Genomic DNA, 27,473 nt, shown 5'->3' with positions numbered 1-27,473 from the left:
TGACTGGTGGATGCTATTTTGTTAAGTGCCAGCACTTTTTGGAATGTTTAATAACTACTTTCCCCAAGCAAAAAAGAAAAACACCTTCAATTAACAATTCTACTTTAAGTGTTTGGCTGAGTAAATAGCTCATTTGGAAGGCTTCCTCCCTCGCCGCCCCCCCACAAAGATCTGTTACCTTGCTAGCTTATGTCTAGGTTTTAGTATTTGAGAGGTCCAAACGCTCAGCTTGTAGATAAGGAAGCACTTATTGACATCTGCACTATTTCTAAAAACACGGGTGCTATGCACCAAGCACGGCTGCTCCATGATGTCTCGTGACATGAGCAGAAGTGCTTCGTGGCCTGCATCCATTATCAGCATGACCACTGACAGTCACCTGGATGCAAGATTTCAGCAACCCCTCCCCTCCGCATTTCAATAACCCCCCTGCCCCGACAAAAAGTTCATAAAACCGATTATTCTAAGTAAAGATGGCTCTATACCAAGAAGCTGGATCCGGTGCCAAGCCTCAAGTATTGTAGATCCTTTCCTCGCTGGATCTCACCTACGATAATTTCCAAGCTTTAAAAATCATTATCTAACTGCACATCCAAATGGCCTATCAGTGTTGTCAGGCACTTCAAAGAAAGACTAGTAACAGTCTTGTACACAATTTTGAATTTCTGCATACTAGATAATGTTAAGATTCTCTCCCCTCATGTCAAAAGGGTACAGGCTGACGCTAAGGGGTTAAAGGAATCTAACTATCCACTTTTTCTCAACTGCCTGTTGTAGAGAGATGATCTCAATAGCTATAACTCTGAACGAGCTACAAATTAAGTGTTGCTACTTACAAAGTGAAGCCACTAAATGCTGTGATTCTGCTAGGGTGGTTTGTTTGTTTTTGTTGAGCTACAGAATAGCAAGAAGATGGTGCCATCCATTAAAACCCACTGCTCTGCAACTTTCATTTATTTTAGGAGCTCAGTTGTAGGGCTCAGTCCACACATCAGTAAGGAAGCCCTCCTGGGGAAAAAAGGTTGATCCAGCAGCACCAAGTCTTTGTGAACGACACCATACTTCTGAGGAAAAGTCACAGAGGAATTAAGCCAGTTTCACTAAGCGTGTCAGTAAATGCCAATACATGTTTCTAACTAATGAAAAATTTGAGGTATTTTAGTGCTATTTATATATATTTTTTATTTATTAAGTACAGGATTCAGCTTTGAAATCAAAACACGTGTCTACTTCCTTGAAAATCTGTAAAAAACACAAAACAGAACCACAAGCTGCATCTACGGACAGGAGCTACCAGGGCACGACGACTTTTCAACAGTGGCTTCCGAGTGATGGACTGCGCTGATCAATTAAAACTACATAATTACAATGTTTTTAAATTTCAAAAATATATTTGTCTATTTCATAGATCAGCCAACACATTTTCGTAAAAAAAATCTAATTAAACATGGGTGTTAGTGTCCACACTGACTGCCATTTAATCAGTCGTCACCCACATTTTTCAAGCAGATACACAATTCAAGAGGAAAAAAATCAGTTATGTATATTGTGCAAACCTGTATTTATAGAGGAATCTTTAAGAGGTTCAGAAACCGCTATTAAGAGCTAGCTCTTAAAATTCATAATTTGCTTCAATACTTACCCAAATCAGTGCTAATTTAAACAGCAAAACACATTCATTTGAATAAACCGGTTTGTTTCAAGAGACTATTAATACAGCTAGAGGATGGAAACCACCAGGAATGTCTTCTACGCAAGCTGTATTTATGCACAGCTCTCACATGTGTCCACAGTGACTGTGTAGGAGAAATTTTACAGCAGCTCAAAAGCTGTACTTAAAAAAACCTTTGCTGTGCGAACCACATGGTTTTGTCTCTAGACTCCCAACAGTGAAAATAGCCTCCTGATTTCTCTCACAATATCTCCATGTTAGAACAGTAAGCACCAGGGTATAAAATTGAAGGGGGGGGGGGGAAACACACCTAAAGCTTCATATATGGCATTGTAGAAACATAGGCCACTTTGCAAGAGATGGGGGTAGGGGGGGTGAGAAAACTCACGTTAAAAAAATTAGCACTGGCTCGTTTTGGAACACAAGGCACAAAAAAAAGAAAAAGAAGAGCAGACATCAAACCAGAACAATGAACTTCACATGAATAGATAATACCTGACCTGTACCATCCTTAAATATCTTAAAATGTTAAATAGAAAAATGGAAAAAATACAGCAGCAACTTAATTGTAATTCTGACGTTAGAAACAGTGCGTAGACCCCTCCTGAGTTGTTCACTCCAACCATTTCAGAGACAGTAACTTAAAATTCTCAACATTTCATTTCACAGGAAAGAAAGTTCAGTGTCTGAAGCCTTTGCTTGGTTTTCTTGGATTTTTGCTTGGTAACTTGAAAAGTTTGTAGGAGTTCTGTCTTCCTCTGAGACAAGATACTTAAGTATGGTTGTTCTATAATTTAGCCCACTGATGTACCTTATGTAAAAACTGGCCAGGGGAAAAAAAATCTAGCGTCTATATTTCATCCACATTTTGTTGAGAGGGAGCCTCTACTTTCATCTTTTTAGAAGGTGGCACTCCTTCAGAGTCCTTCACAGAGGGAACAAAAAAAGGAGAATTAGCATCACCACTGAATAAAAACAACAAGGAAGTCTTATTTGTACAGAGGCACAAAATATCCCCAGATGGCAAATGTTATTTCAATCATCATTTATTTCCTGCTATTTTCAATCATCATTTATTTCCCTTCATAGATCTCCCATTCACACAAGGAGAACACCATTTCTAGATATGAAACGTATTGGCTCCCCAAGCAAAAGCTGCATTTATCACACGCCCCTACAAAAGTCACACATACCAAAGGTAAGCCAAAATACCTTTCCCCCACTATACGCATTAAGACAGGTGTCAGAAAGCGACTGGAAGACATCTTTTGAAATGTGTAGACTAGTCAGACCTTTATGCAATTTGCTTTCACTTTGCTGCCAAAGGATGCTTGTCAGGAGGAACAAATATGGTTTCCACTAGAAACAGCAGCAATATCTTTGAACCAACAGGCAAGAGGCCTGGAACAAGGGCTTCTGCTCTCATGACCATCCTTAATCTAGAAAAGAACCAGGAGATTGACTACCTTTCGATCTTGTGACCAGGGTTTTAAGTGGAAAGAATGCCCAAGCCCCTAACTCAAGTCATGTGGCGGTCTCTACCAGTCGCTGGCTCTGCTTCTTTCCTACTTCTTAACACCTGTGCACATCAGTCCAAGCACAAATTAAAGGGACATCTAGGCTTTTACAACAACAGCCAGATAAAATGCAAGTTTCCATGTATGAACAAAAGGACTGTTTGCTGTACAGATAAGTCAAAAAGTTCAGTGGCTGACTGTCAATGCCAAGACAGAAAGAAATGTCAATACAAACAGCAAAGGTGAGAAAATTTAACACCAAGGGCTTGGCTGGAAGTTGGTAAACTTAGATTCTGATTTCTGACAATGCCCCTTCCTCGTTTTTGTTTGACATTACCATTAAGAGGTCCGTATAGCAATATTTCTAAATTACCTGAGAGTTTTTAGATGCCTCTGTGGCAGTGTCATTTTCTGTCAGCGGCTGAGTTTCGACTTTCTCTGAACTATTCATGGAATTCTCCAATGAAGATTGTGAATTTTGTTCATCGGATGCATCTGAAAAAGTTTACAGCAAAATTGCAGGGAATGCAACCACAATGCTTTTTATCCAACGATAACTGCACAAGAATCTTAGATAGAAGAGAACCTGAAACATTCAGCAAGAGGGATATCTGGCACTGGGGCCTCAGTAAGTTAGAAACAGGCTGGAAGCTGGACAGCCTGTTGTGCCAGCCACTAGAGGGAGGCATGGCAACGTGGATATGCCGGAGGGGGGTGTTACCAATCCTCTGCAAGCATTTGGGTAACGTTTATGCAGAGCGGGCAGCCTACAGACAACTTATGGGAGAGAAGGAATGCAAGAGAGCAATGACCCCCCACCACCACAATTAATTATAAGTCTGAAAAACATGAATTTGAATTCACACAAATGGCTAGTTTGTTCTGGGATCTATGGAATGGCTTCTGGAATAATTACAATGGTATTTCACACAGGACAGACCTTCATAAGAATGTGTCATTCATACAACTTCACCAAATACATTCTCGTTAAGCGGATCCATTCAAAAATCCAATCTCGGTTTACAATTGCTTAATTCCAAATATAGGACTCTAAATCTACAGTCTGAAATGCAGTAAAGACGAGATGAAAACCTGGAAGTGGCTAGGCAGAAGCTAAAGGGGGCCTTATACGGATTTCTGTACTGAAACCCCAATTATCTTTTTATGATCTGAGAAAGCAACGTGACCTGGATGGCCCAGGCTAGCCTGATCTCATCAGATCTCAGAAGCTAAGCAGGGTCAGCCCTGGTTAGTATTTGGATGGGAGACCACCAAGGAAAACCAGGGTTGCTGTGCAGAGGAAGGCACTGGCAAACCACCTCTGTTAGTCACTTGCCATGAAACCACCCCAAAAAGGGGTCACCATAAGTCGGCACTTTAAAGTGCCATAAGAAGGCACTTTACACACACACACAGATTTCTGTACTGAAACCCCAATTATCTTTTTATGATCTGAGAAAGCAAGGTTAAGGCCTCTCCCTGGCCATAGGGTCTGTATTCCACATACATTCTCTTTTCACTCATGAGTGTAAAGCCAAGAAAACTAAAGCATTAGATTTTACATTCCTTCAGACTATCTTTGAAAATGCATCCTAAAAGTGAACATGTGTAAGAGGAGCTTCCAATAGTGCCCTTAGAGCTCAATCTAACCTTAAAGCCAGGAGCCACTGGAGCAGCCTCAGGATAGCAAACTATCTTTTGATCTGCTTGATTACAAAGGAGCTAATTAAGCAACCTGGATAAACCAGAGGAGCTCAAACCCAGCACCTCAGATCGTAGCCACTCAAGGCTGAGCAGAGGTGTCTCAATAAGAAAAGGTTGGGAAAGTTTGCACACTTCCCAGGCCAAGGAACTGTGCTTTGTGCTGTGACCTAACCAGCTCAGCAAAAATTCACCTTTGACAATAACTATTCACAAAGTCATAGTAAAAGCAAAAGCTAACTAGAAATAAAAGGGAAATTGGAAGTTTGGCATCCAAAGCAGAAGAAAAGCGGAACCGGACTTTAAAAATAGGTTCCTTTGCTCCAAGGAGGTATTTTGTTTGATCTGTTGCATATAAAGAAATGGACGACTGCTAACCGCTCGCATCCAAGAAATGTGGAGGTCCGCTAGCCCTGAAAAGACAAAGCAAGGCAGCAATATATCAATTACCTTCTGAACCAGGTTCCTCTTTCGCATCTGTTTGCGCATCATCAGACTTCGTTTCAGGACCATCTGCCTGTCCCGTTGAATTCTGCTCTGGCGTGGGACTCGAATTGCTGCTGTTCTCTTGTTTTATCGGAGAAGCATCAGCTATCGAACTCTGGTTGCTGTTATCATCTACAAACAACAGAATGGCTTGGTGAAAAAACTGAACATTCCAAAACTTTTTTTGGGTAGGGATTGTGGGTATCATGTATAGAATTCTCTTGCATTCATAGCATGTTCAAACTTCCTTCTCAAATCCTCAGGTGTTCTATGTGCCTGAGATGTGAGCCAGGCCAAAACTACATAAAAATTATTTACTTACTTATTCATTTGTTTCATTTATACCCTGCCTTTCTTCCTGCTGGGGACCCAAAGTGGCTTCTACTCTCCTCCTTTTTATCCTCACAACAATCCTGTGAGCTAGGTTAGGCTGAGAGTGTGTGATTGGCCCAAGGTCACCCAGCAAGCTTCCGTAGCCGAGTGGGGATTCGAACCTGGGTCTCTCTGATCCTAGTATGATACTCTAACTACCACACCACACTGACTCTCCTTCTAGTATTATAATAATTATTTTTTGCTGCACTTAAATACATAAGACCTGAATTAGATATGAGGCTGACTTCCATGTGATACTGTCTTCCATGTTTGTATTCAAGTGTCTAGCCCGTTCACAAAGAGTGCATCTAATTTCATCAAAAGAGACACAGAGGTTGAGGGAACCCTCCTTACTTTCCCCACTGATCCTCTCCCAAACTCTAATAGTGGGAACAGCCCTGGTGAGGCAGAAGGCATCTGGAATAATGGGGCAAGAGATCAACTCTAATGTTAAAAGGAATGTATAGGTGAGTACACCTCCCCAGAAACCTGCTCAAGGTGGCTCAAAACTAACAGTACAAACCAACAAGCCATTTAAAAAGAAGTCAATTAGAAACAGTATTATTATTAGATTTATTAGATTTCCACAGCGCCTGCAAGACGGAGTTACTCCACCGGGCCTATGGTTGTGGGCAGCCACAGGTTGTCATCTATCCCTAGCCTCCATACCTCCCCTCCCCTATTTTATTATATAGAACTGCTCTGACAGCGCGTTCCTGACTTCTGAGGACAAAAGTCCTCAGGAGTCCAGGAAGGGGCTGAGCCTGGCCTTGGTTGGAGACTGACAGACAGAACACGGAGCAGCCTAGCATGATGTTCATAAAACAGCAAAGAAAATCTGGAACCCCTCAGCTAAAAGCATGGGTAACAAGAAATTTTTGGCCAGGCACCAAAAGGAAAGGTAGGCAGGCACCAGGTGAGCCTCAAGGGGGAAGACATTAAAAGAGTAAGGTGCCTCCACTGAAAAAGCCCTGTCTTTGGTCACCACTTGCCTGACCTCTGTAGGCAGTGGCACAGAACAGGGCTTGACAAGACATCTTAACTGGCTGGCTGGGCAATATGGGATCCTTCAAGTATTCTTGTCCCAAGCTGATTAAGGCCTCTAAGGTAAGAAGCAGCACTCTGAATTATGCCCCGAAACAATGAGAAGGGTGACAGAGATCCTAAAACTTGCTAAGGATCAGAAATCAAACCTAGAGCATCTGGGACCCTTGATTACATTACAATACAGATATTCAGGTCCATTCCACATTGGACCATCCTGGCAGACTTTTTGGGACTGAGCCGGTTTAACCAGACCAGGTAATTGTCATGAAAGTTCAGTCATTTCCAGGTGCTTGATGGAGGTGGAATATGGCTCCGATTGGTAAAAGTACCCTCTGACATCAGAGATGGGAGTGTGTGTGTGTGTGTGTGTGTGTGTGTGTGTGTGTGAGTGAAGTGCCGTCGAGTTGCTTCCGACTCATGGCGACCCTATGAATGAAAGTCCTCCAACATGTCCTATCTTTGACAGCCTTGCTCAGATCTTGCAAATTGAAGGCTGTGGGTTCCTTTATTGAGTCAATCGATCTCTTGTTGGGTCTTCCTCTTTTCCTGCTGCCCTCAACTTTTCCTAGCATGACTGTCTTTTCCAGTGACTCTTGTCGTCTCATGACGTGACCAAAATACGACAGCCTCAGTTTAGTCATTTTAGCTTCTAGGGTCAGTTCAGGCTTGATTTGATCTATAACCCATTGATTTGTTTTTTTGGCAGTCCATGGAATCCGTAACACTCTCCTCCAACACCACATTTCAAAGGAATCTATTTTCTTCCTATCAGCTTTCTTCACTGTCCAGCTTTCACACCCATACATAGTAATAGGGAATACGATGGCATGAATTAATCTAGTCTTGGTGGCCAGTGACACATCCTTACACTTCAAAATCTTTTCTAGCTCCTTCATGGCTGCCCTTCCCAGTCTCAATCTCTTTCTGATTTCTTGGCTGCAGTCTCCCTTTTGGTTGATGGTGGAGCCAAGGAATAGAAAGTTTTCCAACAATTTCAATTTCCTCATTGTCAACCTTAAAGTTGTGTAATTCTCCTGTAGTCATTACTTTTGTCGTCTTGATGTTCAGCTGCAGTCCTGCTTTGGCACTTTCTCTTTTAACTTTCAGCAGTAGTCATTTCAAAACTTCACTATTTTCTGCCAATAATGTAGTGTCATCAGCATATCTCAAATTATTAATGTTCCTCCCTCCAATTTTCACTCCACCTTCATCTAAATCTAATCCAGCTTTCCTAATTATATGTTCTGCATATAGATTGAAGAGATAGGGAGACAAAATACATCCTTGTCTGACACCTTTGCCAATTGGAAACCATTCCGTTTCTCCATATTCTGTTCTAACTGTGGCCTCTTGTCCAGAGTACAGGTTGTGCATCAAAACGATCAGATGTAGTGGCACACCCATTTCCTTTAACACCAGCCATAGCTTTTCATGATCTACACAGTCAAAAGCTTTGCTGTAATCTATGAAACACAAGCTGATTTTCTTCTGAAATTCTCTCGTATGCTCCAGTAACCAGCGTATATTTGCAATATGATCTCTAGTGCCTCTTCCTTTTCTGAAACCAGCTTGAACATCAGGCATTTCTCGTTCCATATATGGTAACAGCCTTTGCTGTAAGATTTTGAGCATCACTTTACTTGCATGAGAAATTAATGCGATGGTCCGATAGTTGCTGCATTTGTATGGGATTGGAGAAATCCGGTTGTCAGTCTTAGAAAGGAGGCCGGCTTAGGCCCAACTCCATTTAGCATTATCTATACTGGCAGCTAAACTGGCAGCAAGTGAAGACACCAAGAGTAATGATATTTCAAGCTGAACTCACTGCTAACCAACCATTTGGCCAAAATTAATACCTGGTATAGAACGATGTGGGTTGGCATTACACAGATTACACAGTTGCACCAAGAATTTATAGATTAAGAGCCAACCCAGAAGGCTGAACTGGTTTACAGTGTGAAGGATCAGCTATCAATTCTGCCCTGGTTCTGTTGACCCATTTCTGGATGTAGGTCTCTTGGGTTCCAATGCAAAAATTCAACTACCTGGAAGTTTTCATATTCATGAGATTGAACATGATCTCCACATACAAAGAATAGGTACTCTGCATCAAAGACTAAAAAGCATACTACTTTATCTTCTTCTGAACACAGAAGTTTACACCTTTACACCTTTGTAAAGCCCCGTGGAGCAGAGTGGTAAGCTGCAGTACTGCAGTCCAAAGCTCTGCTCACGACCTCCCAATGGAAGTTGGTTTCAGGTAGCCGGCTCAAGGATGACTCAGCCTTCTATCCTTCAGAGGTCGGTAAAATGAGTACCCAGCTTGCTGGGGGTAAAGGGAAGATGACTGGGGAAGGCACTGGCAAACCACCCCGTAAACAAAGTCTGCCTAGAAAATGTCGGGATGTGACATCACCCCATGGGTCAAGAATGACCCGGTGCTTGCACAGGGGACCTTTACCTTTATCTTTTTAAGGTGGCTGAAATTCATTCAGGCAGACGAAAGGGGAGATCAGTCCAAACAAAGTGACCTTGACCCACTGCCCAAAAAACGCTTCCAGAGTTTCACACCCTTGCATATAGATGTTCGTTAATAAAAGCTATCGCCTTACCTACTTTGCCTCTCACCGAGACATCCAGAATTGGAAAATTACAGATTCCACTGATGGTAGCCATGGTAACATTTAATGACTCACTCCAAGTGTTAATCTGTCAAGCACATGCTTCTGGAGAGAAAACCTTAATTTCCCCAATTCACTTTCATCAGGCTGGAGACTTTACAGAGATGTATAACAGGGGAGGGGAGAAATCCCCATGTCCTGGAAATCTACTCTGACAACAAAGGAGAATCTGCACTATCACCATTAAGTTAATGAAATCATTGTGAACTAGAGCGGGAGACAGGAAATATCGGAGGTTTCCATTTCTTATAGCATCATTGCGGTGTGCTTGTTGGCATTTCAGGTTCCAGTAGCTTAAAAACACAGGGAGTCAGATTTAAGGGAATCATTAGAAAAAGGCTCCCAACAATTGCAGTCTAGCAACAGAAGTTGCCATTGGAGGTTGTATAACCCCCTTCTTGGGTGGTCTTGAATGCGAAGTTGACCAAGTTCTGCACTAGAGAGATTTTAAGATGCAAGTATTCTGCTGCCTAAGGGGCACATGAACTCAGGATACTGGCACCGAAAAAGCTTTGCAAAACATGATCTAAGTCTCCATACACCTTTTGCAGTAATGTCAAGATCTACAGCCATTCTGACTTTCTTATTATACAAAATCGCAACCACAACATTGTTTCCTCATTTTCAGCACCAAACAATATTCACCCACCATCATTTCCACCTGTACCCCAACTGCACAAAGCTGCAGCCCACAAAGTGCTCTCCCTCAAATGGTCCCACTGAAGTCTTCCGCTTTAAAAGCTGTGGTTGCTATTCAATGTTCACATGAACCTGCCTTATACTATATTCAGATAAAAATATTTCATACGGTTTATTTCTGGGTGTGACTTTTATAATTTTATGTATTTATGACCACTGAGGAAGGCCTACTCAGGCCGAAACGCATCTGGTCAAGCATTGGCCATTTTATAACTGATTTTTATATGTAGCCTGTATTCCAGGCCCTGTGTTTTTAACAATTTTACTGTGTACACTTTGCAATAAATGCAATTATTTTGTTATACTGTATAGTTTGTAGCTCAATTTTTGAAGCTCTGTCTACATATTTGGTTGAGTTTTTTTCCCTTTTTTGTTGTTCTATTATACTATGACCACGGCTCTATCACTCTTGGTATTGTCCACTCTGATTGGCAGCTGCTTTCCAGGGCATCAGGAAAAAGTCTTTTACAACACCTACTACATGATCCATCTGACCAGAGATGCTGGGAATTAAACATGGGAACCTCTGCATGCAAAGCAGGTGCTCTCCCACTGAGCCACAGCCCCTCCCCTTAGTCTGTCAGATTGCTCAAAGACTTCTGAAAGTGAGATAGAACTGCCTGACCCTGGGGAGCCACTGTTTTCTCAGTGCTAATTTTTGTTTCTTACTTTAGCTGAGGGACCCAACCAGGAATGCAAGTCACATTATCAATCAATTTGGAAATCAAATTCACATATCTGGGGACTCCTTCCTCTCTCAACCATTGCCACTATTAGTGGCAGAGTATTCCTGCCCCACACTCACCATGCATATCCATCATGCCAGGAGAGGAGCTGTTCTCTGGAGTCGTGACCTCAGAACCACACTTTTCATCTTTGCCCTTTTTCTTATTCTTGGTTTTCTGGAATAGGAAGAGAGATTTAAGACCATGACCTCATACAACCTTGACTAATGGCCAGGATTTGGTGCTTCTGCCCCTCAACTGAGGCTCAATTCTCAGAAAACTGTTTTTAAATTTTTATTTTCTGGTGAAGCGTGACATCACTAGAGGGGAGTCTTCTTATCATTATATCGTCTTGAGTAGCTCTCCTGTAATAAGGCTACAACAGCACAATCAAAAACACGTGAATGATACCAATATCCATCACTGTAACCAAAAAAGAACAGATCCAAATCACTGTGACTAATCATACCAGTTGAACAGGGCAGCACGTTTTTGAGCTGCAGATTCCTTGAGTCAGGAAGGCAGTGACACCAGAAAAAGAATTCCTCTCTATGTCCTGCTGTATACAGATCCTCCAACTGGCTCAAAGAAGACTGGGCGTTTAAGTCAAGGAAATTCATACGGTGATTTAAAATCAGTATCAGAGGAGGAAGGAGGTGTCTAGACCAAGAGTGTCGAACTCAAATGTTAGGAGGGCCGGATATGACATAAATATCACGTGGTCAGGCCAGACCATGCCTCACCAGCCCAGATTGAGAGTGTGGGGGTGGCTGCCTCTCCTGGCTTGCAGGCCGGATAAGAGCTCTTAAGGGGCCGGATCTGGCCTTCAGGCCTTATGTTTGACACCCCTGCTCTAGGCTGATCCTGCACTGAGCAGGGTGTTGGACTAGATGGCCTATATGACACTTTCCAACTCTATAGTTCTACTCAGCAGAACAGTGTTTTCACACAAAATGGGATATAAGTTCATAGCTGATGGGTAAACAAGCACTTGCCTGTTGTTCATGCTGATATTCATAGCTGGAATTAAGCAAATTACAGAGCTCACATACTCAGAGGGGATATTACTATTTACGTTTTTATCTCGTTCTGCCTCTGATGAGCACAGCCCCAGTAACTTCACAACCACATGTTGGAAATAAATCTGAAAAATTAGGAGCCGGACCAAAGTGACCCAAGGAACTTAGCAGCTGAGCAGAATTTTATACCAGGGACTACTCCATCTAAATTCCGCTCTCTATCCACCACATCACACTGGCATCAGACAAGAACAAAAGATCAGCCAGGTGAGCTCAAGAACCACCAGGATAGCATCATCAGGAGTCAAACGTTTGGCCTCAACGTCCACGGCAACCTACTAGTTAGTTCCTGTTCCCAAGCCCGTCATACGTACTGTACAGCATTTATAACGATTGGCCTCAGAAGATGAGCATTTATCCTACAGCTTCTTCTTTACATGGAAAGCAGACTGTGTGTTGGATACTAGGGTCATGCATTCTATGTCAAGAGATTATAAAATTACAGCCTTTGCTTCAATGGATTTCACTTAGCAGGCTATTTTTAAAAAAGGAAGGCGTTGCATAATTGAAGCACTTTGCTTTCAAATAAATCAAGTATTTGCACGTCAGATCAATATGGAGCAGCAACACTTGCTGAATGTCATATGGAGCACTCCCCCAAAGTGCTACAGTCATTACAGAAGGCAAAGGGAAGGGCAAGAGCATCTATTGCATCAAAAGCCCATGCAGGAAAAAAGATGCGGCATTTTCAATTAGGAGGCGACGTAATTGGTCTCCAAGGAGAAAGTGCCAGCTGCACCACGCTTGGCATACCCAGTGCCTGCTGAGAGAATGAAGAAACAGATGCTGGGGGGGGGAGGGGACCTGGCTCGGAAATTAGAGCACTCCGGTCAGGCAACGCTCTGGAAATCGGGAGCAGATGGCCACATGACAGCCTCAGGATGCAGCGGGCATTGACAAGTATTGGGGATTTTCTCGGTCAACCAGCGTGTGTGTCAGCCGATTAAAACAGGTGAAAAACATTAAAACTGCGCAAACACAGGCATACAATAACTATGCCTTCCTATCTGGCATGGACAGGGCACTGGGCCTTTTCCATCATAGCTCCGGCTCTGTGGAATGGGCTCTCTGAAGAGGTGAGAGGGGCCCCCACCTTGGAGGTGCCACAAGGCTTATCTGTTTGCCAGGGCTTTTAAGGGGGTTTGAACAGCAGGAATCTTTTAAGTGGGGAGAGATTTGGGACTCATTTTATCTTTGGTTTTAGCTGAGGATGCTTTAACTATGATTGTAAGCCGCTTTGAACCAAGCAGAAAGGCAGGATATAAATGTTTAAAGAAATAAACTGTAAAGACAGGTGGCCATAAAGATGACTATATGACGCAATCTTCATTGTCACAATCTCCAGCTGGTTTCAGCATGGACCAAAAATAGCACCAACACTTCTGTCTGAAAAAGGAACAGGGTCTTTCAGAAAGACTTCCCTCCCCACCATAAAAATCAATTTTCCATTTAGCTAACATACTGTTAATTTTCAAACTGCATACTAGGTACTGGCTCTGGAAAAGGACTCAACTTTTTTATACATTAAACAAGGAAGCTATAAACGCAGCCTCATTTTCATCACAAGCATCCTAATTGATTGCCAATACTAAGTAATATTGTGTGTGATTTTTTTCCAATAGAAGGATTTGAAATTTGGAAGACTGTGCCAAACTGTGTTTTCTACCAATAACTCCTTCAGTCTCAGACCCCTTTCCTAGCTTTTGTCTACAACCGCAACACAAAACAACTTGCGTTTTTCTGAAGATTGCCATGCAGTTTCACCAGATATTAAAGAAATACCCTGAAACACTTACATCATCTCCTTTTGGCTCCGTTACTGGTACCCATTTGTAAATCCTCAGGGAGGTGTCTCCAACCGTTACCCATTTCTTTTCCCTACAAAGCAGAAATATTCATTCAAAACACACTGAAAAGTGAAATGACCTAGTAATGCATGTCACAGAAGGATCTCAACAAGTTTTTTTAACTGGTAGGATATTCTCGACCGAACTTAGAACTATGCGGAGACCAGCCACTCAGTACTGAGACATATATAATTATCTACGTTTATAATAAAGACCCATTATCTCAGCAACCAGCAGGCATCTTCACAGTTCCTGGATGGACAGAATTCTATATTCCACAATATGCACAAGCAAATACAAGTATTTGTTCAACAACGTTTAATGTTTCACAACAGTACATGATTTCTCTTTTGGCAAAGACACTTGACAATTGTACTTGGGGCTCACAAAAAGAGGTTTACAACTAAGAGCTATCTGCGTTCAACAGAGGAGGTGTGAGTACAATCTGTGCAACCCAGATTTCCAGAGACAGGAATACTACAGGACAACACGTGCGCCCCCGTCTTCCAGCACTCAAGACTCCATGCAAAAGCCCAGGCAGCCAAACCACCCTTACATTAGAATAGGTATCTGAGAAGGCATGGTGCCCGGAATGCGTGCCTGCAAAAAGAAGCTTCACACTGCAAAATAAAATATTGGAAATGACGGCTGAGTTTAAAGGCCTAACAAAAGGAGATTAAGAATTGCGACAACGTCCAAAAATAAGGCCTCTGGTTCATGAATTCGGGGAGGGGGGATCCTGAAAATGGGATAAAGTATTTCCCCCCCCTCCCAACAAAAGCTAACGCCCAAGGAAAGGAAAGAATATCTTATTTTAAGAATATTACGCAATTAAACTGCTTGGGCCTTCACAGCCTGAACCTAAAAGATCAGGTTGACTAAAGGGAACCTCCATGTTCAGAGGCAGTCAAACTCTGAATACCAGCGCCAGGAGGCAACATAAGGGGAAGGCCTCAGCCTCTGTGTCCGAATGAGAGGAACTAGTTTCAGGAAAGGGAGGGAAGAAATAGTAGGGGAGGGGAAATGAGATCCCCTCCAGAAGTCTGTGCCAATCTCCCCTCTTGTATTGGTATATTATAGTGCACCCATACAAAGAACGCCAAGAACAGAACACTCAAATGGCATCTACTCTGGTGTTCAAATAAACCCAATTCCAACCTATTCATTTAAACTACAAACATAAAAGACAATTTTAGAGCCTAAAATGCCAAATTACAGAGGGGGCTCCATCAAGTGAACAGAAGTCTCCACGATACAATACAAAACACCTATCTCCTCCACTCAGCTTTCAATTGACACACCCAAACCCATGTCTCAAAAGGGGAAACCTTGTTCAAGCTTCACACAATCAACACTATCAGGCCACATAAAGACAGCACAAAAAAACCTCCACGTCTGAAGCAGATGTTTGACTGGAGGCTGAAGAAACTAGTTTTGCAGAAGTTCTCCTCAATTCGCAGATTAGCAGAATCAGCAGCAACATGGGGAAGGACACGTCTGTTCTCGGCAATTAGACTCCAACAAAGGCTGAATGTGATCCGAGCAACTGAACCCTCAAAGGAAGCCTCCGACAAAGCTTCCCACGTCCTCCCAAATCTGCTAGCAGTTGTTAAGAACACTTGGTGGCACGAAGGCTTTCTTTTTTTGTGCATAAAGCATTAGCCCATTTGGTCATCTTTAGGGGATTCCAACAAGCTCGCGAAGTGCAAATGATATCTGAGAACAGGGATTAAAATAGAACAGGCACAAACCAGTGTATCTGTACCATCTACCTCTAAAAGAAGCCAAAATAATTTTTATGCGGTCAAGAAGGTTCCCACACTCCTGTTGGTCTGCAGGATGTAAGGCAGAGCTGTTCAGGAGCGCACTTGCAAAAGGTGAATAGAGTTACAATGAATGTAGTTAATTGGTCCTTGTAGGTTATCCGGGCTGTGTAATCGTGGTTTATTTTCTTTACTGACGTTTCACCAGCAGCTGTGGCAGGCATCTTCAGAGGAGTAACACTGAAGGACAGTGTCTCTCAGTGTCAAGTGTGTAGGAAGAGTAATATATAGTACGATATATACTACACACTTGACACTGAGAGACACTGTCCTTCAGTGTTACTCCTCTGAAGATGCCTGCCACAGCTGCTGGCGAAACATCAGGAAAGAAAATACCAAGACCACGGTTACACAGCCCGGATAACCTACAAGAACCAATGAACTCTGACTGTGAAAGCCTTCGCCAATGTAGTTAATGTTTGTGAGATTTCAAATAGTTCGTTAGGTAGATTATGCTATTCTTTTTAATACTCTCTTCTAATTTTGTCATCCAGCTTTAACCCAGCGGTGTGAAAAATGACGTTTCACTGCATTGTTCCCCAATCTTGTAATGATGCTGTACTGTCGGTTTTATGAAGTTCCCTAATGTTGTGGGTTCTATGTATTGTGATTTACATATTACATTCTCTTTAGTTGTAACTAGGGTTGCCAGCTCTGGGTTGGGAAATACCTGGAGATTTTGGGGGTGGAGCTTGGGGAGAGGAAGGACCTCAGCAGGGTATAATGCTCAGCAGGGCATAATATATACAGAGTCCACCCTACAAAGCAGCCACTTTCTCCATCAGAGCTGATCTTGGTTGTATGGAGATCCACTGTAATAGCGGGAGATCTCCAGGGACCACCTGGAGGTTGGAAACAGAACCCTGGATACTTACCGTGAGGGTTCTTTCTGCTCTGAGGTATGGAGGGCATCCTGAATTATGGGTGACTCCTAGCAGCTGGTCAGGAAGGCAGGACTTATTTTGTCACTTCCTGTCTCCCACATGGGAGTCTGCTAGCTCAGTTTAAATATTTCCCAAGCTAAGATGAAGGACATTCCTTTAGGTCGAGATTTTCTCCTTTTATTTCCTCTCCAGAATTAGGATCCTCTAAGAGGTCTAGAGCTGTGATTGTTTTTGCCAATAAGGACTGATAGTCCTCCCCATTAAACAGGGGTGTTGGTTGTTCTGCCTCTATGGGTTCTTCCTCGGTTAAAAATTCTCCTTGCTCCTTTTCATTAGCTGATAAGGAGGAAGCACCCACCTTTCCTGGGGAAGGACAATTGTGTGCATAAGAGGCCTTTCTGGCTGCTTCAGTGGGCCACTGACAGAAATCCCCCTTGTAAGGGGCGTCCTCTCCCTCCCCAAGTCTGTATCTTGCGATGGGAACCTGTGGGGGGGATTGGGGGGAGTGGTATGAGCCCCTGGGAGAGGATGAAGCAGGATGGCTCTGGATATTATGTAACTCTTCCCTAAGGGCTCTTCTGACTATCTCCATACTCTTGAGCAAGATGGCTGTGCTCCCACAACCTCAACCGAGGAGGGGGTACATTACCACCTGGATGTTCCATCTCCGCCATCTGCTACAAGGTGAGGGGTGGTCCTCCTGGGGGCCTGGCCTATTATCATAGTCACTCAGGGCCAAACTGGTAGCCATTAGGGCCGATGGATCCAAGGAGGCCCGTTCCGTGCCAGTTTTACTCGGCACGGTTTGCCATTTCCGTTTTGGCACAAATATCTCCAATGCTTGGTCTCCTTCTCCTCTAATGCATCTGTTGCTGGACATATTGTCTCCTCATGGCAGAGAGGAAATTAGGCCCGTGTCTGCGTCCTCCTCAGATAGAAAACCATCTCCGTTGGGCTCCTCCCGAGTCTCAAACTCCGCTATAGTGGAGGAAAGGGGAGGACAAGGAGAAGGAGACATGTGCAGTGAAAGAATGTGATCTTTCTCTCTCTCTCCTTCCAACGACAGATAACCGGCTGAGATTAGTAATAATTAGTACAAGACAGAAAAAGGGTAGCTGCTGTGGAGAGCTACTTCTCAGCTACTCTCCCTATGCAAGGCAGGAAATAAACTGGGTTAGCAGACTCCTGCGAGAGACAGGAAGTGACAAAATAAGTCCTGCCTCCCTGAGCAGTCGGTAGGAATCCCCCATAATTCAAGAAGCCCTCCCCTCAGAGCGGGAACCCTGGCTGTAACCTGCCTTGAGTCTCAGCAAGAAAGTTGGACTATAAATGAATGAATAAATAAATTCACACCACAGTGACTAGGGTACAAAGAGCACTACTACGTTTAAAACGACTTTGCAGATCAAATATTCTGGTAAACTAATCTTAAACCTACATACAGGACATATCACATATGGTAAGGTGGAAAGATGTCCATCTTCTCAGCAAACAGCACACACTATTTTAAGACTGATCTATGCCAGCCACAGACCTGCCTTATTTTGTACAAAAGCACACCCCATGGAGTACAGCAATACATATATGGTGCAGCCCACATATAGAGGAGCTAGTGTCCTTTGAACCAAGCCCAGATGGTTACCAGGTTTCTCTCTCCTAAAGAGCTCTATGTATGTAGCATGCTCCATATCTGAACCTCATACAGGATTACAAGATACAAATCCTTTATTTCTTTTGGGCAAATTATACAATGACATGAATTGCTGCCATGGCTAGAAGAGGCCGTTCATGTCCAGCTAAAAGAGCCAAATTTTCTACTTAAGCTTGTCTTGAAAGTATCGTGGTGAATTTAACAGGCATAGCTTGCTTCTTGCATTGACCTGGATAGCCCCAGGCTAGCCTCATCTCATCATATCTCAGAAGCTAAGCAGGGTCGGCCCTGGCAGGTATTTGGATGGGAGACTTCCAAGGAATACCCAGGTCAGACTTGGAGGCAGGCAATGGCAAACCACCACTGAACATTTCATGCCTTGAAAACCCTACGCAATCACAAGTCAGCTGTGTCTTGATGGCAAAAAAACAAGCTAGCTTCTTCTCCCCAAACATTCTTAGCAACTTTTCCATTTTGAGTAATATGCACATATAGGCTCATTTAAGAAAAACACTTTAAAAAAAAAAACGGAGTTCTGCCCATTGCTGGAGAACATTTTAAAGCTTACCTTGACAAAAGGCTTCCAGAGGATATAAACGGTCCTGACACATTGTCATTGACCACAGAACACAATGAGCCTAGCCTTTACTAGGCCAAAGGAAAACCAAAAAGGAGTATTGCGGCACCTCAGGGTCTATGCATCTTGGGAGCAGAATGTTTATGAAAATATTTATACCCCCGTTCCCTGTGACTCAAGGTGGCTTACAAATCAAAACTTAAAATATACAAAATACAATCAAACAGGTCTTGACAAGTTTTTACTGGGACTAGAATCCAGCCCCCTAATTTAAGAGACAGACTCGTTTTTCAGCCGCCAGGGTTTTTTTAAATGACCAGATTTTATAATTATTTCAACCACAAAACCTAATACTAACCTCTTCAGAGTTGTTTGTAATTTTATTAGCACAAAAAAGTGTTCTAGTATATAAATCAATATGGGTTAACCGTAGTTGTTGTCACCACAACAAGCTAACCTCTAACCCTAACCTAGCTTCTTCCCCAATTTCTCATAATTTAATTATTGTTTTAAAAAGCACCACTTAAGTAGGTATTGGAGCCAGGATAAAAAGCAACTGATTAAGAAATGAATTCATTCATCACCAGTGAATGGTGTAAAGTTAAGTTTAAACAAGCAATCACAAGGACTTCATGCACATGTATTTTTTATGTCACGCTGATGCCAAATGCTAAGCTTTCTGTTAGAACCAGACACAGCCCCCATTCAATATGGCTTTGGTCCATGTAGGTCTCGTGACACCAAACCCGGCCTTTTTGTTGGTCAAACCCTGCCCCTTTTTCACCAGTGGAAAAATGGGTTGGATCTAACCCTTTGTAATTCCACTGCACGCTGCTGAGACACGCTACATTAAACTCATGAAGTTTCTAGGTGCCAGGGGGACCTGGGAATCAACAAGTCCTGCAACAGAACCCCAAATAACCCACATCCCCCCTAAGAAAATGCCTGCACGAAAATGCCTATACAATGGTAAAAGCCCTAACACCTCCAACGAACTTTGAGACACAGCACCCTCCTTCACTTCTTAAGGGAGGCCCCAGCCCACAGGGTGGGAGAGCTAATAAAAGAAAAGGCACAGGGCAGGCTCTAACTGATGCCAGGTTGGCTACCTTACACAAAGGAACAGCCAATAGATGGTACACAGGGATATGTGAAAAAAAGACTGTTTTAGATGTGTGAGTCCTAACGCATGAAGAGCTCCACAGGTCATAACCAGCACCCTGAATTGATTTCAGAAACAGCTATTTTAAAATAGGCAAGTTATGCTTGTTTTGGATAGCTGTTAACAATAATTGACCTGCCACATTCTGAACCAGTTGGAGGATAAAGGACCACCTTGTCTTACAAAGCATTTCACTTATTACAAATGCACAGCATGAAAAAGTCTGAACACTCAATTTTTCCAAGAGAAAGAATTTTTTATACTGTAGATACATACAACGATTTTATTTGAATGTGAACAGTTTTGACAACAATTTATAAGTTATGTGTTTAATGATAATACATTATTAAGAAGTTCAGTGTTTTCTACATTTTTATTTTAGCTTAATATACACTCATACTGGTAGTTCTACCTATTGTGACTATGAAAGTTTGTCCAAATAACATTCTTTCTTTGATTTACTCCAGAGTTCATTTTGCCTTCAACTTTTATTTTTTCCTACCTCTCAGATGGCAAAAATTAAAGGTACATGTTCTACAGTAGTATAGGGTGCAGCAGTTTGCAATTCTCTCAAGTACTTGGGTGTATCTGCAATTTTTCCTTAAAGAACATGAAGATATTTATTTACTTTATTTATACTCAAACCTTTTCCTCACTCCATTTTATCCTTACAATACCCCTGTGAGTACTCTGTCCAGTACTTGAGTATATTTGCATTCTTTTCCCTTAAACATGAAGATATTTATACTTTTAAATTCCATAAATATGCCAAATAGGACAATTTTACATGCTTACTAAGCTATAAATTACACATTTTATGTTGTTAAATCATGAAAAGCAGTTTAGATTTGATAGGAAAATATTGCATTGATTTCAATTCTGCTCCCAATTTTTTTTCCTGAAAAAAGGGAGAAAGAACCAGTCCCCACCCCCCACCCCCCGTGGCTAAATTTCCATAAGTTTTACCATCTCTAGCACACCCAAATTTCCAACTTTCTGTTGGAAAAATTTAAAAAGGCAAAGGTTTTTTTCCAGCTTTTCATATGTGAAATGCTTGCCACTTGGTCACTTGTCTGGCACTGGTTTGTTGAGTCTCTGGTGCCAACCCAACGTGTTTTTATTTGGAGAGCCCTTTTGTTGAATTGCTGTTTATTAGCTGTCTAGTTTGTTTTGGTTGCTTGCCTTGTGGTTTAACAATTGCTTATTTTTCCCCTTGCTCCTGAGGTTCTGCTGATTTATAAAAGGTATTTTAGAACTGGGTTGATATTAATGGGTTGCTTTCTTATTTGCTTTTACCTTGCTTTTTAATGTTGCATATCAGAGAGTATTTTAAGCAATATATATTTTGATTTGTTCACACGGGATGGGTTTTAGCTTGCATAATACTGTTGCTATATTGGCTTATGTTGTAAGCTGCTCAAAAGCCTTAGGGCTGAGGCACAGGATAGAGGTTTCTCTAAATAATGATTAACATTGACGCGCGAGGAAGAAACAGTAGATCAAAATCATGTTTAATGCCATGGTCCTCAGACCTTAGACCACTCAGCTGCTGTCAACTCTAAACATTTCCCACGAACTGCAGCCTATAACCCATCTGACAAATTCAGTGCCTCTGAGGCCCAATCAATTTAACTCCCTCCAGCACCACCACATCTTAGAATTATGACAATAACACAACATTGCCTCAGTTTGGATCTCTGAAGTCCAGGCCTCAGAGCTACTGAACCCTGAAGGCTGCCTCAGTCGAGTAAGCAAGTACATGCAACCCAATCCTAAGCATGTTTAATCAGGAGTAGAGCCCAGGGGGGTTGTGGGACACCCTCCAAGAAAACATGCACAGAATTGAAACCCTATGTGAATTATGAGACAGCCAGGTAAGAAATGGGTGATTAGAGGTTTAAGCTTTTTATACTGCAGCAAACGAAATACATCTTTAAGAGCATTCTGGGTGGGTAGCCATATTATTTTGCTGCTACTGACTACGTACAAACAGGACCAACAAGCACTTTACAACTGTAAAAAATATTTTATCACAGATTCTGACCCAGAGTGATTCTAAGATCCAGAACCAGAGGATTAAACATGAGGTTCTCCAGACTGGAAAGCATCTGTCTGTGTATCTCTCAGCTGCAACATCAAAGCCCCACTGAAATCGATTGGACATGACAGAAACATCTTTAAGTCATAGGTGTCAACAGGAAACTTAGGAGAACCAACATATTTATGTATTGACTGTTGGAAGCTGCCTTGAGCCTGACTAGACTGAGAAAGGCCGGGTATAAATAAAATAAAGTTTACGGCTGCTACCGTAGACCAAAAGCAACTGTACTCCATTAAACAACTAAAGATTGAAATACAACTGAAAACCAACCTCCTAGAAGATAGAATACTCTGTTTTCCACCCATAAGAAACCCAGTGTTCAAACAGAACTATCGGTTTTTCAAATATGCACAGCAAAAGAAACCCAAAAAAAGAAGAGCTGAAAAGTGCTTTAAGTGGCATCCATACCAAATATTTTAGTTGTCTGGGCATCCAAGTGGCTTGGATTTTCACAGTTCTGACTTGAGCATAGCTGAGCTGACTTTCTCCAGATTTCACCCAACAGGTATTGGGATCCACTGGTGTGTCATGCATTGTGTTTACGCCAACAGCAATTCTTCTATAGCAAGTTTTGTCTTTGCGGTCTTCAGAGCAATCATGTAACACATGGAAATATGGCAAGACATTAACTTTATGTTAGCCATCTTTAACCTCAAAAATATTGAATCATAATACAAAAAAATCTAGCATACATTACGAAATGCTTCCTTCTTTATTTGTTGACTTATTAAATGTATTTTCTTTAATTTTCTTATTCTAATTATCCCTCTTTGTATAGGTTAAACTGAAGAATGAATTAGTGTCACAGACAATCCTTTCAAAGATCGGACAGAGTATTTGCATTAAGTGGAAGGTTGCCCTTTAAGAGCTGCTCATTGCGTCAGGATTGAAGTCTACAAAATTCCAGCGGAATCCCCCATCACTCTCCTCTTGGAGGAATGAACCACTGTGATCACCTGTGCACAGTTGCCATGACAACAGAAAACGCTTGGCAAAAAAGTTTAGCCTGGTTTATTTGTTGAGCAAGAAAAAGGTTTCCTCTTCTTCCCCAAGCCTCTGCCAAAGCATGACAAAAGGAAACAAGGAGCACGCTTTCCTTCAATAAGAATAGCAAATAGAGCATCAAACACGCAGCTACAATGGTACTGATAAGGAGCACTGGTCATCTCTCAGCATTATGCTTGACTCCTAGATGCTAGCAAGTCGGTCAGCCAGCCAGCAAATAGCATTTGCTTAGCCACACAGTAGAACCATTATCCCTAGGAACTTTGAACTACAACGCTGTCAGTGTCTGGACTTTTCAACACAATGGAGGATTTTTATTTTAAAAGCCCTTCTGCATTAGAACAGAGATTCTTGTCCTTTGTACAATGCAAGTTAATTGGACTGTTGTCAAACCTCACAGCTTTAGTTTAAAGTCACCCACTCCGAAGGAGGAGAAAGGGATACATGTATTTTTTTTCTGTATTCTGCTTGTTTACCAAACATCTAAATACATTTGCTGCACAAGAAACAGATCCTTAGTTTCATCCAACATAAAGCTTCTGAATTCTATAAATTAAGACAAAACCTGAGAATTCCAGCTTGCTGAACAAAATTTAGGTTAAAATTACAAGACTCAATCATGCTGTTTAAACAAAATAAGGCACTCTTGAATTACATTCACACCATGTTATCCTTCCAAAAATACCAAACTGTACGCTGATTGTCTATTGTGCTTCAATAACCATTTTGCTGCATTGTTAACTATGCCACACTGGTTTCCACAATAAACAACACTAGACAAAAAACCCCACAAAAATGCAAAATACCAAAATGTTGTAAAGATTTAACAAAAGGGGATGATTTTACCAAGGTTATAACCTTTAATTATGATTTCAAACAAATTCAAGTAGCAATTACATCCTTTCAAGCTCAACAGAATTTAAACCAACTTAATTAAACAATACAGCTAGCATGGATCTGATTTTGCAGTAAGGAATCTTTAAAAGAAATCCAATGGTTCCCATTAAAATATGAGTCTACCCACACTTTAAAAACTGCACCTCATTTCAAGAGACAAATATCCTAAGGTTTTCTTCTGGGATGTGAAAGAAAACATTTACCCCAAGCCCTGACGCTTGCTAATGGCGTGCAAGGAAACAGAAAGACTGCTCTTCAGCAACTGATCTAAAACCATAATACACTCCCCCATTCCCTAGACCCACACACCTATTTAGTCATTCTGAATGAGGGGAAACAATTCTGGGAGTCAGAGACATCATAAAGCACAGTACACAGCACTTGGGTCCTCTCAACATCCTAGCCAGGGGCAGGGAAGCTAAATGGAAGTTATGTTCACAAGGAAGATATGCAAGGAGAAAAGCAGTAACAAAAGGTTATAGGGTAGTGCGGAACAAGGACAAAACACATCCAAGAGAATGAGGCAGCACAACAAAGAGGTATTGTTGAAGGGCTGTGAGATACTAGGCTAGCAGGCAAGTCATGTGCCATCTGGGCAAAATGGTGGGGGAGACTGACTGAGGAGTTGTGGCTGGAGGGGCCACCACTCACAAGGTCTCGGCTCCAGTCCTGAACCTCAAGTAGCAGGGTGAGACCAGGATGCGGAGTGGTCAGTTAGCGAGATGAGGCAATCTAGCGGTTATGGACCGGAGCAAGAACAGATAACAAAGGACCGCAGCACCTAAAACCAGTACGTGAGGTTGAGCTGACCATGAGAGAAGAAAGACCACCTTGACCCTGGGCAAAAACAGGGAGGGACAGAAGAAGAGGCACCTGTAACAAAGCCTGCTGAGATGGAGAATGAATGGGGAAACCAGAGAAGACACCTGAAACAAGAAACCAGGGTGGTGTTTGGCAAATGGGGGGTGGGAGAGAAGCAGCAAGAGGAACTGACACACCGGAGGGAAATTTAACAAGGATGCCAGACTATGTAACCACCGAGTAGAGAGGGGGCTGGGGGGGGGGGAGTCTCTAGCCAAATGGGAAGGGGGGGCAAAGACAGGCTCTGACAGAGGACCAAATGAAAAGTACAAAGGAACTGAGAGAGGAAAAAAGACCAGAGGTGTAGACCAGGAATGGGGAGACAAAGAGAGGAGAAGCTCCTCGAAAGAGCTTTTTTTTTGGGGGGGGGGAGGAAAAACTCTAAAGGGGGATTTGCAAGGAATTGGGGGGGGGAGAAACTCTCAAGGGACTGGAGAGGCTCAAAGCACATGGGCGAGAGGCTGGAGGAGCCCAACAAGGGGCAAGCCCCGAGCCATGGGGGAAGGGGAACTTATATGAGGGGCCAATAAGAATAAAGGGTCGGGGGTGGGGACTGGGGTACATGCCAAGGACGGGTGGGGGGGGTGGAGACCCCCCCAAGGGGAGAACCTGTGTATGGGGCACCCCCCTCAGGGGGCTCCTGAGTGTGCCGCGGGGGGGGGGCGCGCGCGAGAGCCCCCCCCCTGCCCTGCCCTGCCCTGCCCTGCCCTCTCTTCCTCCTCCTCCAGCACCTCACCATTTGCGCACTTTCTCGATGGCCGCCATCACTCGCTTGATATCATCCTTGGCGCGGCTGCGGGTCTCGGCCCGCACCGACCGGCCCGACATGCTGTGGCGGCTGAGGGGAGCGCGGTGGGGGAAGGGGGTGGGGGGGTGGGGGGGGCGGCGGCGCTCGGCCCGGCCCGGCCGGCCGGGGAAGGAAGGGAGGGAGGTTGGGGCGAGGAGGCAGGTCCGGCCTCGCTGGGCTCGCGGCGCCCCCGCGCGCACAATGAAGCCCGGCTCGTCGCCTCAGCCCGCCCGGGAAGGAGCGGCGGAGGCGGAGGGCGCCACTGGCTGGGACTCGAGCGCCGGCCCCCGCCAGGACCGCGCGGTGCGCATGCGCCGCCCCGCGCACGCGCACTCCCCGCCTCGCGCTCCCTTTCTCCTTCCTCCGGCCTTCCCGTGGGCGGGGGCGAGAAGCCGGAGAGAAAGGGGCGGGGCCTGGGAAGGGAGGCGGGTGGGCGGGGCCGCGCCGCGCCGCGCCTGGGCCGAGGGGAGGAGGGCTGTGAGGAGGAGCGCGGTGGGCGGGGTTTGGCGCCGTGGGAGGAATTCGGGGCGCGGCCCTCCTGCGCGCGCGCTTGCTCGAGAGGAGGCGCGGCCGACCGCGGTGCCTCGCGCAAATTACGCTTGGCGTTAAGCAAAACAAGAAAGGCCCTGCTGGATCAGGCCCAGGCCCATCAAGTCCAGCCCTCGGTTTGCAAGACCTGAGCAGAGCTGTTAAGGATAGGACGTTTTTTGGAGGACGCTGACTCACTTTCACACAGCCCAAGTGGATTGAAAGTGCACTATTTGGCCTGTGTGAAAGTGCCATCAGAAGCGACTTGACAGTACTTCACACACACACTAGAAGCTAAAATGATCGTATTTTGGTCACATTATGAGAAGGCAAGAGTCGCTAGAAAAGACAGTCATGCTGGGAAAAGTTGAGGGCAGCAGGAAAAAACGGAATGGTTTCCAATTGGCAAAGGTGTCAGACAAGGATGTATTTTATCTCCCTATCTCTTCAATCTATTTGCAGAACATATAATTAGGAAAGCTGGATTAGATTTAGATGAAGATGGAGTGAAAATTGGAGGGAGGAACATTAATAATTTGAGATATGCTGATGACACTACATTATTGGCAGAAAATAGTGAAGTTTTGAAACAACTATTGCTGAAAGTTAAAAGAGAAAGTGCCAAAGCAGGACTACAGCTGAACATCAAGAAAACAAAAGTAATGACTATAGGAGAATTACCCAACTTTAAGGTTGACAACGAGGAAATTTAAATTGTTCAAGACTTTCTATTCCTTGGCTCCACCATCAACCAAAAGGGAGACTGCAGCCAAGAAATTAGAAGGAGATTGAGACTGGGAAGGGCAGCTATGAAGGAGCTAGAACAGATTTTGAAGTGTAAGGATGTGACTCTGGCCACCAAGACTAGATTAATTCATGCCATCATATTCCCTATTACTATGTATGGGTGTGAAAGCTGGACAGTGAAGAAAGCTGATAGGAAGAAAATAGATTCCTTTGAAATGTGGTGTTGGAGGAGAGCGTTACGGATACCGTGGACGGCCAAAAAAACAAATCAGTGGGTTATAGATGAAATCAAGCCTGAACTGACCCTAGAAGCTAAAATGACTAAACTGAGGCTGTCGTATTTTGGTCACGTCATGAGACGACAAGAGTCACTGGAAAAGACCGTCATGATAGGAAAAGTTGAGGGCAGCAGGAAAAGAGGAAGACCCAACAAGAGATGGATTGACTCAATAAAGGAAGCCACAGCCTTCAATTTGCAAGATCTGAGCAAGGCTGTCAAAGATAGGACATTTTGGAGGACTTTCATTCATAGGGTCCCCATGAGTCGGAAGCGACTTGACGGCACTTAACACACACACACAACAAGAGATGGGTTGACTCTTAAAGAAGCCTGCAAGATCT

At 43.4% G+C, this 27,473-nt stretch overlaps 1 protein-coding gene across 1 annotated transcript; it reads right to left on the bottom strand.

Annotated features, from left to right (window-relative positions):
* Positions 1 to 1,890: 1,890 nt before the first annotated feature.
* BCL7A (BAF chromatin remodeling complex subunit BCL7A) lies at positions 1,891 to 25,625 on the bottom strand. Its single transcript, XM_056859472.1, has 6 exons — positions 25,527 to 25,625; positions 13,779 to 13,860; positions 10,984 to 11,080; positions 5,341 to 5,508; positions 3,563 to 3,684; positions 1,891 to 2,597 (listed from the first exon to the last, which is right to left on the bottom strand). The coding sequence occupies exons 1-6, from the start codon at positions 25,616 to 25,618 to the stop codon at positions 2,523 to 2,525; spliced, it is 636 nt and encodes a 211-aa protein (XP_056715450.1). The 5' UTR covers positions 25,619 to 25,625; the 3' UTR covers positions 1,891 to 2,522.
* Between the last annotated feature and the right edge of the window lie 1,848 nt (positions 25,626 to 27,473).

This window comes from Euleptes europaea, chromosome 13, assembly GCF_029931775.1.
Source record: "Euleptes europaea isolate rEulEur1 chromosome 13, rEulEur1.hap1, whole genome shotgun sequence".
Taxonomy (NCBI): Eukaryota; Metazoa; Chordata; class Lepidosauria; order Squamata; family Sphaerodactylidae; genus Euleptes; species Euleptes europaea.
The sequence above is the reverse complement of the archived record's forward strand: the minus strand, read 5'-3'. Positions and strand labels throughout refer to the sequence as shown.

Coding starts and splice junctions, on each gene's coding strand:
- BCL7A (XM_056859472.1), bottom strand. CDS start 25,618: ATGTCGGGCCGGTCGGTGCGGGCCGAGACCCGCAGCCGCGCCAAGGAT. Junction 11,081..13,778: donor CGGAGCCAAAAGGAGATGAT/GTAAGTGTTTCA, acceptor TTCCTATTCCAG/AAAACCAAGAATAAGAAAAA. Junction 3,685..5,340: donor AGAGGAACCTGGTTCAGAAG/GTAATTGATATA, acceptor AAACTTTTTCAG/ATGCATCCGATGAACAAAAT.